General features: G+C 40.5%; 3 protein-coding genes across 6 annotated transcripts in view; 2 read left to right on the top strand and 1 right to left on the bottom strand.

Moving 5' to 3' along the window:
- Positions 1-4,749, top strand: part of incenp (inner centromere protein) — a 9,024-nt gene extending 4,275 nt beyond the window's left edge. Inside the window, exons 11-20 of the mRNA XM_035664301.1 lie at positions 1,658-1,767; positions 1,848-1,968; positions 2,059-2,142; positions 2,272-2,438; positions 2,595-2,715; positions 3,078-3,140; positions 3,420-3,455; positions 3,601-3,663; positions 3,780-3,930; positions 4,213-4,749. Coding sequence (XP_035520194.1) covers positions 1,658-1,767; positions 1,848-1,968; positions 2,059-2,142; positions 2,272-2,438; positions 2,595-2,715; positions 3,078-3,140; positions 3,420-3,455; positions 3,601-3,663; positions 3,780-3,930; positions 4,213-4,388 — 1,092 coding nt within the window. The 3' untranslated portion in view covers positions 4,389-4,749. The remainder of the gene's footprint in view (positions 1-1,657; positions 1,768-1,847; positions 1,969-2,058; positions 2,143-2,271; positions 2,439-2,594; positions 2,716-3,077; positions 3,141-3,419; positions 3,456-3,600; positions 3,664-3,779; positions 3,931-4,212) is intronic.
- A 1,241-nt stretch (positions 4,750-5,990) lies between these two features.
- Positions 5,991-11,661, bottom strand: best1 (bestrophin 1). Its single transcript, XM_035665381.1, is given in 11 exon segments — positions 5,991-7,078; positions 7,081-7,505; positions 7,594-7,744; positions 7,864-7,900; positions 7,902-7,949; positions 8,223-8,375; positions 8,688-8,765; positions 8,884-9,038; positions 9,719-9,952; positions 10,078-10,172; positions 11,510-11,661. Coding segments are annotated over 11 exon segments (2,205 nt in total). The 3' UTR covers positions 5,991-6,401.
- Positions 11,662-12,538: 877 nt separating this feature from the next.
- Positions 12,539-14,332, top strand: part of rab3il1 (RAB3A interacting protein (rabin3)-like 1) — an 8,705-nt gene continuing 6,911 nt past the window's right edge. For all 4 annotated transcript variants that reach the window (XM_035665446.1, XM_035665445.1, XM_035665444.1 and 1 more), the window contains exons 1-2: positions 12,539-12,683; positions 13,421-13,724. In XM_035665446.1, coding sequence (XP_035521339.1) covers positions 13,513-13,724 — 212 coding nt within the window. In that variant the 5' untranslated portion in view covers positions 12,539-12,683; positions 13,421-13,512. The remainder of the gene's footprint in view (positions 12,684-13,420; positions 13,725-14,332) is intronic.

The following is a 14,332-nucleotide window of genomic DNA, read 5'->3' as shown; positions in this document are numbered from 1 at the left end:
AGTATTGTGGCTCAGATAGTTATCAGATTTTGTGGTCCTCTTATTTGAATGTTTTTTTTTTTTCTCCCCTCCCCAGTTGAGCGTTGGTATAGTGGTAAGTGTAATGTTGAAGCACTGTATGTTGTTTGTGGGCATTTGGTGGCGTCTAATATCCCATTGTGCAACTTGATCAAATGTCTCCTTACTTACCACATACAGTACCTTAGACAAGCTCCTTTCACACTTTCCCACATTTGAACGTAAATGTTCAGGCATTTATTTACGGGTCTTGACAGTTTGATGTCTGAAGATCTGTTAAATTTGGGCTTCACTGACAACAGGAGCAGCAACATTCCTGCATAAATCACTCAAAAAGTTAAATGTTGTGTAGAAAAGACTCATACACAGAGAGACAGACACGTAAACCACCAAAACCATATCACAATAATTGAGCCTGGCAATTTTGCAGGGTCCGCTGTCGAAAGGGGCTACTGCACTTGTTAGTTGATGGTGTCTCTCATCCCATGCTCCTCCTTTTGATCTTTTAATCTAACAATCCTTCAAACCACCTGGTATGGCTTTGGTAACCTCACTGTTTGTTGAAAGTAGAAATTGAAGTAAAAATCCATCTTTTTCTGAAGCCAGGTCACTATCTTGGTTGTGAATAAAACTGGTCTCTGTTTCGCTGGATTCTTGTAATCAAATGGCATTCAGCTACTCTTGTTGATATTATATAAGTGTGAACCTATCGAGACGTCACCAGTTGGGTTCGAAGCCTTAAGTTTGTCATTATGGTCGTCGCCGTGACCGTTTGTCAGAGCCAGCAGAGGTGACGTTGTGAAAGTTGAGCTGCTCTCATTGGCTGCACAGTTTCTACTCACCATAGCAGGAAATGATGGCAGCTTGTCTGGTTACACACAATCTCATATTACAGTTAAACGGTAAATGATTTAAAATGAGAAACAGACAACGCAGTAACAGACTTCGTGTTTGATCAGCACTGCCTAGTTTGAAAGTTGGATCTTAGTTTGGTGCGTTGGACGGACTCACTGAGAGGGACTTGTCAATCATAAGGTCGCCACACCCAAAAGCATACAGTCTATTTTACTCTTAACTGGACCATAATTTACTATTCTCAGCTTCGTGTCTGTTGGATTAACTATTGTTACATTAGATCCCATAGACAGGTTTTGCTGGGTGATGTAGCTTCTTAAAGAGGAACAAGATCTATTTTCACTCATCTTTGCGAGGTGTAGGCTATTTTAACAGTAGGTTTTTTGGCTTCTAGCAATGTCTTTCTCTACACTCTGCTGAAAGTAGTTTGGAGACTAATGAACTCAGGTCAAAGGACAGGAAGCTCTCTGCAGTTCAGCAGTGTGAGAACAAACATGATGGAAATGAATGTATCGGGTCGGGTACCCGCCAGCTAACCCGCAAAAACGCAGGTCTTATATTAACAGGTCTGGTCAGGACCCCTGCAGGACTGTAACAAAGTCTGTTAGGGTGGATTTTTGCTTCATCAGTCTGCTCCAAGGATCTGCTGATCTGTTTCCACGTGAATGAACTCCACCTGCTAGTTCTGGATGCTTTTAACATTTTCCACCTATTGTAATGCATTAGAATTAGCTGATTTCTGACAACATGCGTATCCCAAATCCCTGTTTTCTCTTTTTTTCAGACAAAAGAGCGTTACAAACTGGAGGCACTTAAAAAGAAGCAAGAGCAAGAGGAGGAAAGAATGAAGAAAATGGAGGAGGAGAAGAAAAAGAAACAAGACGAACTTAAAAGGTTAACACTCAGCCTCTTAACACACTCTGACTGGACAGTTTTGTACTTTCTTGATTTAACTTTTAAATTCTGTGTTCTAGGAAGAGGGATGAGAGGCTAAGAAGAGTGTTTGAGGCCAAAGTAAAAGAAGAGCAGAGGGAGAAAGAAAAGAAACAGAAGATTGAGCAGAAAATGGCTCAGATTGATGAGAAAAATGACAAGGTATTCAGCACATTGATTCTGAATCTGTGTTCACCTAAAAACGGATCAAACCTTTTTGTCTAACCTTTGATATTGTGCCTCTTCGTGCAGCGCGTGGCAGACGAGAAGGCGAAGAAGAAGGGGGCCATTAAACGCCAAGAGGAGCTGGATCAGAGGAAGAAGATTCAGCAAGCAGTGAGACGAAGCTCTTTTTATTATTTAGTCTTTTTTTTTTTTTTAGTTATTTGTTGCTGTGCTTGATTTAGTGGACACTGTTCACGGTTGTGTGTTTTTTTTTTTTTTGTTTTTTTTTTTTACCTTAAGGAGGAAGAGAAGCGGCAGCAGGAGTTACTGGCCAAGAAGAAGGTGGAGGAAGAGGAACAGCGAGCTCGTAAGGTGGCTGAAGCTCGCAGAGCGCTGGAGCTGAAGAGAGAGCAGGAGCGTGAGAGGGAAAGAGAGCTGGAGAGAGAACGACTAGCTGCTGCTGAAAGGTCAGTAATGACTACCTTTATAAACGAAGTCTAATTATCTTGTGAGCTTGGTGAAGGTATATATTAAATTGAAACTTGCACTGGTGAAGACGGTAAGAAGAAAGTTTATTTACTCCAGAGTTTGCTTCATGGACTTGATGTTTGTCTGTTTTTCAGGGAGCGAGTGGAAAAAGAAAAAGCTCTCGCTCTGCAAAGGGAAGTGGAGAGAGCAGCGAGGGAGAAAGAGAGGAGAGAACTGGAGGAGAGGAGAAAGGCACTTGAGGAAAAAAGAAAACTGGTAAGAAGAAGCATACAAACATTGTGTTGGCAGCGACCAGCAGTTCTACTAGAAGAAATTATAACGTACCCAAAATTATTAACTTCATGCCACCATTAAAATCCATTGTAACTGACTAGCTGTCAAAAGACTGCAGACACTCGAATGTCTCATCAGCACCGCCCAAGCAGAGTGTTTCAGGGCGCCGGGCCTCACTGATTACTGTACAAAAGCACACAATGTTATTCACTGATTTTTAGTGAAACTGGATCATATTGTATAGGAAGCTCACCTAAACCTAAATGTACTTTAATGTTTTTTTATTGGTCAATCCAAAGTGTTGCTCAGCCGCCTGGTTCTTCATATGCTTTTTCTCCCACCAGGAGGAGCAGCAGAGGTTGGCTGCAGAGGAGAAAGCTGCAAAAGAGAGAGAAGCTGCTAAACAGGTAAACCAGCCGGTGGAAATGGTATTTAGTTTAGGTCCACCTGCACAGGTTTAAAATGTTTTCTCACTTAATCTAACCATGCAGATAGTTTTAGGTGTTTTCCTATTTAGTTTTATTATTCAGACTTTTTCTTTTGAACTCTGTTAAATGTTCCCTATAAACGTGGTGTTAGTGTTTTCTGTGGATCATTCACATTTGGGTGAATAGACTCTTAAGTACAAAATACCAAAGCTAACTTTCTGGAGCTAAATGTCCCTCTCTGCCTTTCTCTTTCACAAGGTTGCTGCTAGCCTGAATGTGACTGTGGATATTGAGGTAAGAGTCTCAACATATCCCCTCTGAAAATGTGTTTTTGTGTGTGTAATAGGAACCCACTCACTGAAAAACAACATAGTGCTACGAGAGGTTTAAAACTCAAAGATAAACATATTTACTACTTTTTTGTTCTTGATCTTTGCAGCGCTCCGTAATGAGCACACCTGTAGGAAAAGGTGGTGGCCTCAATGTGACTGTGGATATTGAGGTAAATTTTAAAGGCATTTTTGCATACGTATTCATTAAATTTCTATCTTAAAACATGATAGAAATCAGGTCTCATCAGAGTAAAGTCTCATATTGTGTGCGTTTTATCCTCTGCAGAAATCACCACAGTCGTACGCTATCACTCCAAAGGGCGGCAACAAACCTTTGATACCGAAGAGTGCAGAAGATTACGGGATGGACCAAAACAGTGACGACTCTACTGACGATGAGTCCGCTCCGAGGAAACCTATTCCGTCCTGGGCAGAAGGTAGACTCGATCGTTTAAGATAACCTTCAATATAACTGAACTGCTGTAGTGTTTAGTGACGTGTTTCATAATGCACAGACTGTTCACTAAACCCTCCCTGAACAGTCAGTCCCATATACATAATAGACCTTTTTCACAACAGCTATTTTGACATGAAATTCACTGTTGATGTTAAAATAGCTCCTATATAAAAGGTTTATTGTGAATGTATGTCAGTATGATTTCAGTCACATGTTGTGTAGTCTTGAATGAAAACATATTGTATTTAATTTCTTCCTCCAGGTCACAATCTGCAGCAGATAATTATGAAGCAGTACTTCAACCCTCCTGATTTGGACTCTTTCTTTGGAAAAATTGAACCACCAAAACTGGAAAATATCTTTTACAAGAGCAAGCCTCGCTATTTTAAACGCACCAGTTCTGCTGTGTGGCACTCGCCTCCGATTGGATCCAAGTAATATCTGTACACTGATACGGATATACATTGCTGGATAAAGTTTATTGTTTTGTTTGTTTTAAACTCTGTTTTCAATAAAGTAACATGTTTTTTCCTGATGTTGTTTTCCAATATTAAATTTGTTTAAGGTTTTAGGCATCAGCATTTTAGGAAAATTGTTACTAGTTTGTAAAATATTATGGATGTAAGTGATACATAAGTGATGAAATTGATGCTTCATACTTATGCTTTTATCTTTTTTTTGTACTTGAAAATGGGTGTAATATAACCCAGTGGGATGTGAATGAAAGGTTTTAATCATCAGTGTAAAGATCCTCTCCAGACATGTATTACAACATATACAGATAGTCTGCTTGGAACAACAACGTGTGTCTGATGTGTGTTTTTTTTTTTCTGCAAAAAATCTATAATTTCCACATTAAAATCCTCAAAATGACATTTACTCTTCTACCTCATTACAAAATACCAGAATATATGAATATCCAAATTTTGGTTATATTCTCAAGTTTTACTGCTGTATATAAGATGTCTCCTACTTCACTGTAAAGTCTCAGTGCACTGGCGGCTTCAAGTTTCTGCATCACACTTACATAAGCTGCATATTGGATCAGGATTGAGTTCCACACTATTTGTGATCATGCTCATGGGTCCTGGTCCTTAAAATCTGATTTTCAATGAGCACAGAGAAATGTTAAAGAAGAAATAATGTGTACTCTAGGTTGCAAAAATAGTGTTTGGTTGCTCTTTTTGAGCCACTGTATCTGCTTCTAACCTGTAATTCATGTCATTTATGTATTCATACTTACTGATTGTTTAACTGTTCGTGGTGACTAAAACACTACAGTTTATGGTGAGTTGAAATTTAAAATGTTTAAGTAATTAGAGTGCATGCAGGTCAGTAAGTAGACAGGCAGGCTTATTACAGGCCTGCGACAGCCAAAGATAATGAATGAATTTCTTACTTTTTCCCCCGGAGAATTTGATTTGTTGATTGCAGTTGGGATGTAAATTAAATAAATATAACAAAAAGTGCTTCTGAAGTACATTATCTACACTAACTTTAAATGCTTTTAAAATTAATCTTTTTTAAATGGATTTGCAAAATAATTTAAAATAATTTACTTTATTTCTTTAACCATGATGTTGCATTCAACTTCTCTCACATACAGTCTACATTAGTCTTCTGATTCTGCTTTATATATATTTGTACACAGGTTTTGAGGCCAGCCATCTTTTTAGTACCTGTTCATGACAGCTGCAGCTAATTATGTGTTACTGAATTGATAAACTCATTTAGTAAATAGATTAATCCACAATTTAATGACAGTCCAATTAAAGTGAGTTAATTTGCACCTTTTAATTACAATTGAACTACTCAAATAATGATTGTCACTTTCATTATTTAATTTGAAATGGGTGAATCTCACATTAAATTATATATTCAACAACAATTAATCTTTATTTAAATACAATATCAATGACACACTCATTTTTCCTCTGCAGTTGCTTTATATAATAAATATGACTTATGAACAATTGTAGTTGTGAATTTAAGTTGAATTTAATATACAGTATCCTTGTATAATAAAATAAAACAGTAATAAATAATTTAAAGTTTAGTTTTTTTATTGAAAAAACTGACAAAATGACAAAAGAACCATGATACTGATGTCTGATATAAAGAGTACACTGATGAGAACTAAGTTCGTTTAGAATATAAACATTTTGGCTTGCTGTCGCTGACTGGAAACTGGAAAGTGTTTCTTATTTTTACTTCACATGTTGACGGTTAAATCTCATAAGATGCTTTGAGCATTACAAGTAGGTTAATTGTTCTATAAGAGCTAATCAGGAAGTAGAGATTAACTCGGTGTTTGCAACAAATACTTTTCAGCTGTGCGGCGGGCTCCAGGTGACCCTTCAGATGTAACGTAGATCCGTCCCTGTTTGTGTGAAATATTTTAAATGCCACGTGATACAAAAAAAAAAAACAGTCTGTCACAACCTCCTCCTCTCAGTCCTGCTCCCTCCCTCCTGCGGCCTTGTTCACGCCACCGTCCACCAAAACGCCAAGCAGGTCCCCCTCAGCCAATGAGATTCCTGAATCATTGGGTGAGTGTTGCTGATTAGTTTCTTGCTGCGGTGACGCTGAAGTGGAAACTGTGTTCATGTTATTGCTCAGCCCGCCGTTGGTGCCCCCGTTGCTCGCCCTCATGTTGGCATTGAAGTTCCCATGGTTACTACAATTACTGTGACTTGAACTGTTGCAGAGGCTTCCCGTCGTGCCAGCGCTGTTGGTGCTTGTTGCATTAATGCTGGTAGAGCTGCTGTTGGGATTACTGGGATTTGCTGCCGCTGTGCGAGAGGGAGGAGTGAACGAAAACACCCTTTCTCCTCCACTTCCTGCCGCCAGTGCGCTTAGGGGTCCGGGTTGACCTTCAGCTGAGGGGAGGGTGTCTAGAGTAAGGCGGGGAGGCAGAGGGCGGCGAGACAGCAGGCCTTGTCCGGGTCTGAGTTTAGATATTGGACAGAGTTCAGGTGGAGGGTCGGGAAAGGAGAAGGTAGGGGCACTTGGCACCTCGCCTTCCTCACACAGCCAGGGGAATGCAGAGGACGGCGGTGGGGGGATGTGGTTTGGGGTGTCAGGAGGCAGCAACTGCGAGCCCACTGTTAAAACAAAGAGAGGAGACACAAGCTGCGGTCCGACCTGTCGTGTCTGATTTCGCCGGGCCAGGCTCGAGGGCGGGCGCACCCGCAGGGGGCCACCGCAGGGGGGCACGCTAGCTGCGATTGGGTTTGTGGGCAGCTGTAGAAACCTGGTCTCTCATACAAGGGCATGTTGGAGAAAGCATAGTCCGGATCTCGCTCATGATTCAAAGGCTGACGGGCTTGATTCGGAGTTGATGGTGCCTCTTGGTGCAGGTACAGAGGGAAGCGGCTTAGTGGAGCTCCAGGGCGGCGGCGCAGCAGAGAGACCCGGGAGGAGCGAGGAAAGTTAGGGGATTGGACACCGAGAAGACGACCCAGGCCTCCCAGCAGCGGAGTAGAGTAGTTGGCTTCCTCGTGTTCTTTGATCTGCTCCAGATTGGACTGAAACTCCATCTCCTCCTTGGGAACACTAAATTAGATTAGATAAATGGTTATGTGACGGTTAGCATATTGAATATTTAACAATTGTCTGCCAGAAAATAAACACATTACTGAACCTGATATCCAGAGCTGAGCCCATGAAGGAGGGTTTGCGATGTTCGGCGCTGGCAGTAGTGTAGGGAGGCTGAGGTTCAGACTCATTCCAGTACATATCCCTCTCAACCAGCGGCAGGTTGTCGTACATCTCATCCACAGACAACAAGAGCAACCTGGGGATGATCCAACAGAAAGCCACAGCAAGGTTTAGAAACAAGGCCGCGCAGCCTCCTTGGCGCCGGTTGACTGAAAAAGAGTGCCAAATCAGTTTGGTTTTGAATTGCCGAAGCCTGTAAGGTTGCGATCAACGAGCCAGTTGCGTCTTCAGAAGTGCGTCATCGTCTTCACCAAAAGGATTTATGAGTTGTTCAGCAACCTGAGACCATGAACAGAAAAGACCACCACCGTTACAGCTCAGAAATGGACCAATTGATAACATTTCTTGAGCAGCATCAGTGCGACTTGATCATGAAATTAAAGGTCCAGTGTGAAGGATTAAGTGATGTCTAGTGTGTAGTTTCAGATTCACCCTCCCCTTCCAAGCACTAAGGAGAAACTACAGTGGCTGTGAAACATGCAAAAAAACATGAACGCATGAAGGCAACCTCCTAAATGTTACACACTGGACCTTTAATCTGTGGTTCCTCACCTTCAGCCAACCAACATAGAAGAAAAACTGCAACAGGGTGAAAACAGGCAGGAAAAAGTCCACATCGTGACCTGGGTAACCCTGAGCTGGATCCAAGAACTGACGACCGATCAGACAAGCCAGGAAGAAGCTGTAGACCGCCACTGTCACCACCTAATTAACAAAGATTAGTCAAGTCTGGAAAGTGTTTCACAATTACCTCATAGATAGAGAGATAAAAGATTTTATTATATTTATTATATTATGCTATGTCTGATTTTGAGTTAATCATTTAAAGTACATGATCATTAGTGTAACACACAAAATCACATTATTTATAGACGTCAGCTCTCATCAGCAGTTTAATTTATTTTATTTGACACCTAATCATTGCACATTGATAACTTAATGAAGCTATTAAATCTATTTGTTCTACTGCCAAAGCATCTATGATATTTCAGCTCCAGCACAGTGTATCAACAAAACCTGAGTATAGACAAGAGGCAGGCTGATCCAGTCATAACCGTACAGCTTCATACACTTTGCCCGTAAACTATTCAACTCCTGAACAGAGAAGAAAAGCAGGACAGTCAAAACCAATTAAAAAACAAACATTTTAGAGCTAAAATTGCCACAGAAAGCGCAGATATACAGGCTCACAAATATATACACAAAGACCTACAGTGAGAATGGCCGTGAGTGCCACGTCGTTGTTGATGCGACCCTCGGTTCGAGCCCTCAGAGCCAAGCTGACGAACCACGTGCAGGGAACCCAGAACTTGTTGTGGGGAGAAGGCAAGTCCTCCAGGTGCCTCAGCTCCTCCGATGTCATCAAACCTGAGAGAAAAACACAGAAGTGAAAGCAGACAAAATTATACAAAGAGAGGAAGCATTAAAGACAATCAGTGAGTAAACTGACAACCCCTGACTGAGTGATATATTTTATGGATATTTCATGTTATGTTTAATACATAACAATGACAATAATCATTATAACTGTACAATTCACCCAAATAGTGAACACAGTATGTCTGTGTAAAACAAGCTATGAATTTTGAGTGGATTATTTCCTGTGAATATTGAGTTTTCCTGATTTTATAGGGTACTTTTTATACAATTCTCTGTCTGTATTATGTATTTATTATTTATTTTTAACAATAAAACATAATAGGCCTCCTTTTTGATAAATTCATTGTTTCCTGGACAGATAATCTAAACCTTAAAAATAACAATTTAATTCAGTTTTTTTCACAGAAATGAATGAAATGCCGAGATAAAGGCCTACTTTGAATATTAGTTTTCTTACCCCCCTGAAATCAAGAAGGCCTTGCGACCCCCTGTGAAGCTTTGGTGACCCCAGGTCAGCAACCACTAATTTAACATGTTTGTTGAGTCTGAACTTGCTGGTCCAAAACTACTATTTCACAGTTTCTTCAGGACTTTTACAAAGTGCACAAACAGAGCCAGCAGCTGTGGATGTGACTGTGCCTTATGTGATGAGACTGGCAGCATCGTACCTGCCTGCACCAGATGCTCCATGGTGGGAAACCTCTTGTAGACGGCAGTGCTGACAGAGCGGTAGATGAGCACACCAGAGAGGTTGGCGTATCGCATCAGAGTTCGCCGGGTCAGCCTGGAGGCCTCGTCAGCTCCACGGACGTGACCACCCACTAATGCTGCCAGGCGGTCCGGCCAGGGAAAGTTCTCAAACTGGCCCCACCAACGGGACACAACCAAGGTGACATAGAAACCTGGCAACAACAATAAAAGAACAAATGAAGAATTAGATGCCAACTTCTTGTGATGTTTTCCAGGAACATGGTCTTAGATTGAGATTTAGATGTATGTAAATCTATAATAATCAGCCTCCACTCACCCAGCACAAATGACACAGGGATGAGCTCTGCATAGCGGTCACAGTATAATGACAGCTTCTCAAACAGCCTCTTCTGGTCATCATTTAACACAAACCTGGTGAAGGAAACATCTACTGAGGCCATTAAAACTAAAACACAGTGAACCTGCTCCACTTTGGTTTAATGTTCAACCTTTACTTTAGAAGAAATGGCAGCATATTGACCCCACTGTGACAAAAAATATTATATATATATTCAGTTATAACATGAAGAGTTTTCTTGTTATAACAAGATGCTTTTCATATTTCACGTTTTAGATATTTTTCATGTTATTATATGTTTGCTTATTTATTCAGTTTTTACATGAAAATGTATCAATAAACCTTCCTGTTATTACACAAAATCAGCATATATCTCTATAACAAGAAACCCTGATTGCTCAACTTATCTCATCAAAACAAGATCATTTTCTTGTTATAACACAGGGGTTCCCAAACGTTTCTTTTTGGCAAAAAATCATTAAAAACCCATTGACAATAGTGCAGCACAAGAAAATGTTTTTTAATTTTTGTGACTTAGCACTAGCTAGATACTAGTAAAACATTTTCTCACATTTGAGGCCCCCTGGCACCCAGTGTCAGCCCCCAATAACACAGCTGTTAAAACAACAAACTTCCATATGTTGTTAAAATGAGAAAATAATTAATAAAACAGAATAATTTGGTATGTTGAAATATTAATAAAAGTTACTTTAATATGAAAAATATCTTATTATAGCGTGAAGAATATTATTAAAATGAGAACATTTTCTTGTTATATGAGACAATGTTTCTTCTGTCATGGTGGCAGCAATATGATGCTGTACGAAGGTAACTAACTAAACCTGTGTTCATGAACTTTCTCATGTGAAGACCCATAAATACTGTAATGGCCCCCATTTAAGAATTCACCTTAAGTAAATTTTACTTTATCATGTGTACAGTTAACAGCACTTGGTGTATTGAAACAGTGATGGAGAGTTTGTCTATACAGTTATCTCCTGATTGGAAGACTTCTTAGAAAGAAAAGGAAAGGTCAATAAAGTATGTAAGGTCCCTCTAAGACCTCCTGTGGCCCCCAGAGTCCAACTCTAAATCTGCCTACATTTGTTGAGCAAAAACAAATAAATAATGTCACCAATAGAGCTGATAAATTGATCGGGGCCCAGACGATACTTGCTTATCAAAGATATCCAGTATCTGTGTAAATGCCAAAGAAATGTTTGAGATCACTTAGAAACAGTTTCTCTATTACATAATTCATCCACCAGAGAGCACTGAGACGTTTGTTCTTTAACTGTGTGTCCTTCTTAGTCTTCAATAATATCCTAAATAAATATCTTTATCCGATAATATCCCTCTCTCCACCGACTGGAGGACGATTACTAACAGAGTTCCAGTGTTAAGAGAGTACCTGTAAACAATACTGAAGAAGTAGTAGAGCACAGTGAAGATGATGAGCTCTCTGTAGAGCAGTTTATAGATGCTGCCCTTCCATCGCAGAAGCAGATTAAAGAAGGTCCCCAGACCCGCATCAGCAACCCTGCGAGAGTACGTTACTGTCATTGCTGCTGCTTGCTGGCCAACTTGCTGGTTGACTGTGACGTGACATGAAGGAAACCAGTGTGGTGGTGTTGTTGTTCTCCGTGCTTCGTCTGAACTCGGCGTCAGCGACCAACGTGGATCTCATAAGGCCAATTTGGTCACATATATCTGAAATGATAAAGCAAGACAGAACAGCAGTTAGTTGATCCTACACACTTAAACAATCATTTAAAAAAGAAACACACCTCTACATCTGCAGGGCTCCAACAGGCTGATACATACATGTGAGGGGCCCAAAAGGTCAATTTTACTGACTGAAACTCAAAGGCTGTGAAGTTGCAGTTACTTACCACACAATGTGAAAACGCCTGGCCATCTTACACCGCCGTGGCTCGAGATGTGTGGTGGAGAATGTTGTAGAAAGGGAAGCAGGGAAAGAAAAAGAGAGCAAGGGGACTCCTACACCTCCGGTCACTTGATGTGTTAATCTGTTTCAGCAACAAAGCTGCATTGTGAGGCCGGGTCCTGTTAATCTGAAGCACCCACACTGCCACAAATAGGTTGGTTAAAGGCGTGAGCGAGCTGAGTTGTTGTGTTCAGAGTTTTGGAAACATGACTCTGTGAAACCAGCTTCATCCACTAATTTTCTTCAAAGTTGAACACATTTCTCTGTATTTTGCTGAATCACCGACACACCTTTGAACATATTCTCATCTCTGATATTCAGTAAACTTCACAAGGCAGATTTGAGTATTTTCCATTTGAAGCATCAGTCAGTGTTTGCTCATGGAAAACTCCTGATCAGGTGAGACTGTGTGTCACCGGCCTCTGCTGGAAGGAATGTGTACAGCTGGGCTCCGGCCCAGAAGGTGTTAGTGATTAACCCTTCCTGTCTAACCAGGAGACCCACAGCAGGGCGAAGTACAGACAACCTGCTGAACTCTCAATCTTCAGATTATCAAAGCACAATTTCAGCTCTTTTTTTTTCTTTTTTTTATTTTTGATGCACAGGCAACAGTTGGGGATCAGTTTTAAACACTTCGGTGAGTTTTTTCTGTGTATTGTTGGTGTGTGTACGTCTGCTATGTGTGTGATAGTTGCATGATACTGTTTCTTAACTTTAGCTGAAGTTGTGTTTACACTGGATATCTGAAAGAAACAAATTCCTTTGGTATGACAGCCTGCAGAGAAAAGAGTCAGGCTTCTGTGCAGTATTCAGAGAGGGAACAAGTGTGAAAGTTAATAGTTTAACCTCTGTAGAAGTCAAAGCTCGTCCACTGACTACTTAAAGACTTTAAATGTGAGGGTTTGTTTAGTTTTTATGTGATTTTAGTAACCATGATAAAGACATTGGAGGGGTCCAGGTGAGTCCACCAGAATGTTTTTAAGTGCAATTGTGATATTTAAGAAACTTTTGAAGACTTTACATTTAAAGGAATAGTCTGTGATTAGTGGCTGCTCCTCCACTTCGTTCTGGTTTGGTCAGTTTCTCATAAACCTACCAACTATTATGCATTTTCCAGTAGCAGCGAATAAAAGCTTCCAAAAACATGTAAATGTTGTGATTAGAACGACAACTAATGCTCTACTTATTATCTCTTGGACTGTAAATCTAAGATGATTTGTATTGTGTTGATTTATTTCAAAATAAAAGTATATGTGCTCTCCTAATCTGTTCCCATAACCTCACCTAACCCTCTCCCTGTCTCACTCTGCTGTCTGCACTGTGGCTACATATCATTAAGTTGCAGTATCTAACTCTTGCTTTTCTGCATTTTAGGTGCTTGACACCCATCGGGGTCATCATATATCACTAAAAGCATTAAAAGACATAGTTTGTGATGAGTCTCTGCACTGCCTGAGAGAAGAGATATGGATGCTTTTGAGGGAATTCACAGCGTCCGGATTTCATCTTCTCCGCCGTCTTCAACCGCAGCTAGCCCAGGATATGAAGTCCTCAAAGCAGGGAGATCTGGAATAGCAGTATATTCATCTGCGGTCTTTTTCGGCACACCTGAAGTCCTGGGAGCCAGACACAAGTCCAGCAGGAGAAGCACTGAGGAGAAAGGCTGTGTTGTTGGACGGTAAGTGTCAAGAAAGCTCTCACCTGTGTGGTTAAAAGGAGGATTTTTAAGGCGTTTATCAAAGTTTAGTTAGTTACTGTTAATAAATTACCAAAAGGTTACCGTGTATATAAAATAATGACTTTATTCCTCTCTACCATATTGGTACCACCAGTTCATTCTGCACAATTATCTAACAGCAGACATTTCTTCAGTTCTACTGGACTCTTCGGCATGTTTTGCTTGTAAAGTCTTGTTCCGCAGTATCAGACAAATTCAGGAGTCCAGGAGCTCTGGACGTTTAAGTGTATTGTGTGTTATCTGGATTGTAATTGAACTGAAATGATAAGAGCCTGAAGGTTGGACCTGCTTTGTTCCTGGATCTGGACTCCTGTCTGGAATCAGTGTCTCTGCTGCCTTGGATACGATCCAAGACATAAAACAACACGTACAGGACACATTTAACTCTGGGAAATGTAGTTCTTATGCTTTTTCTTATGTACAGATATACAGATTCATACTGCAGTAGTGAAGTAATCAGATACATACTGAAGTAGTGAAGTAATAGGATTCATACTGCAGTAGTGAAGTAATAGGATTCATACTGAAGTAGTGAAGTAATCAGATTC

This window comes from Morone saxatilis, unplaced genomic scaffold (genome assembly GCF_004916995.1).
Source record: "Morone saxatilis isolate NCDOM2014 unplaced genomic scaffold, NCSU_SB_2.0 Contig2, whole genome shotgun sequence".
Lineage (NCBI taxonomy): Eukaryota > Metazoa > Chordata > Actinopteri > Moronidae > Morone > Morone saxatilis.
Note: the sequence above shows the minus strand (reverse complement) of the source record. Positions and strands in the feature narration are given on the sequence as shown.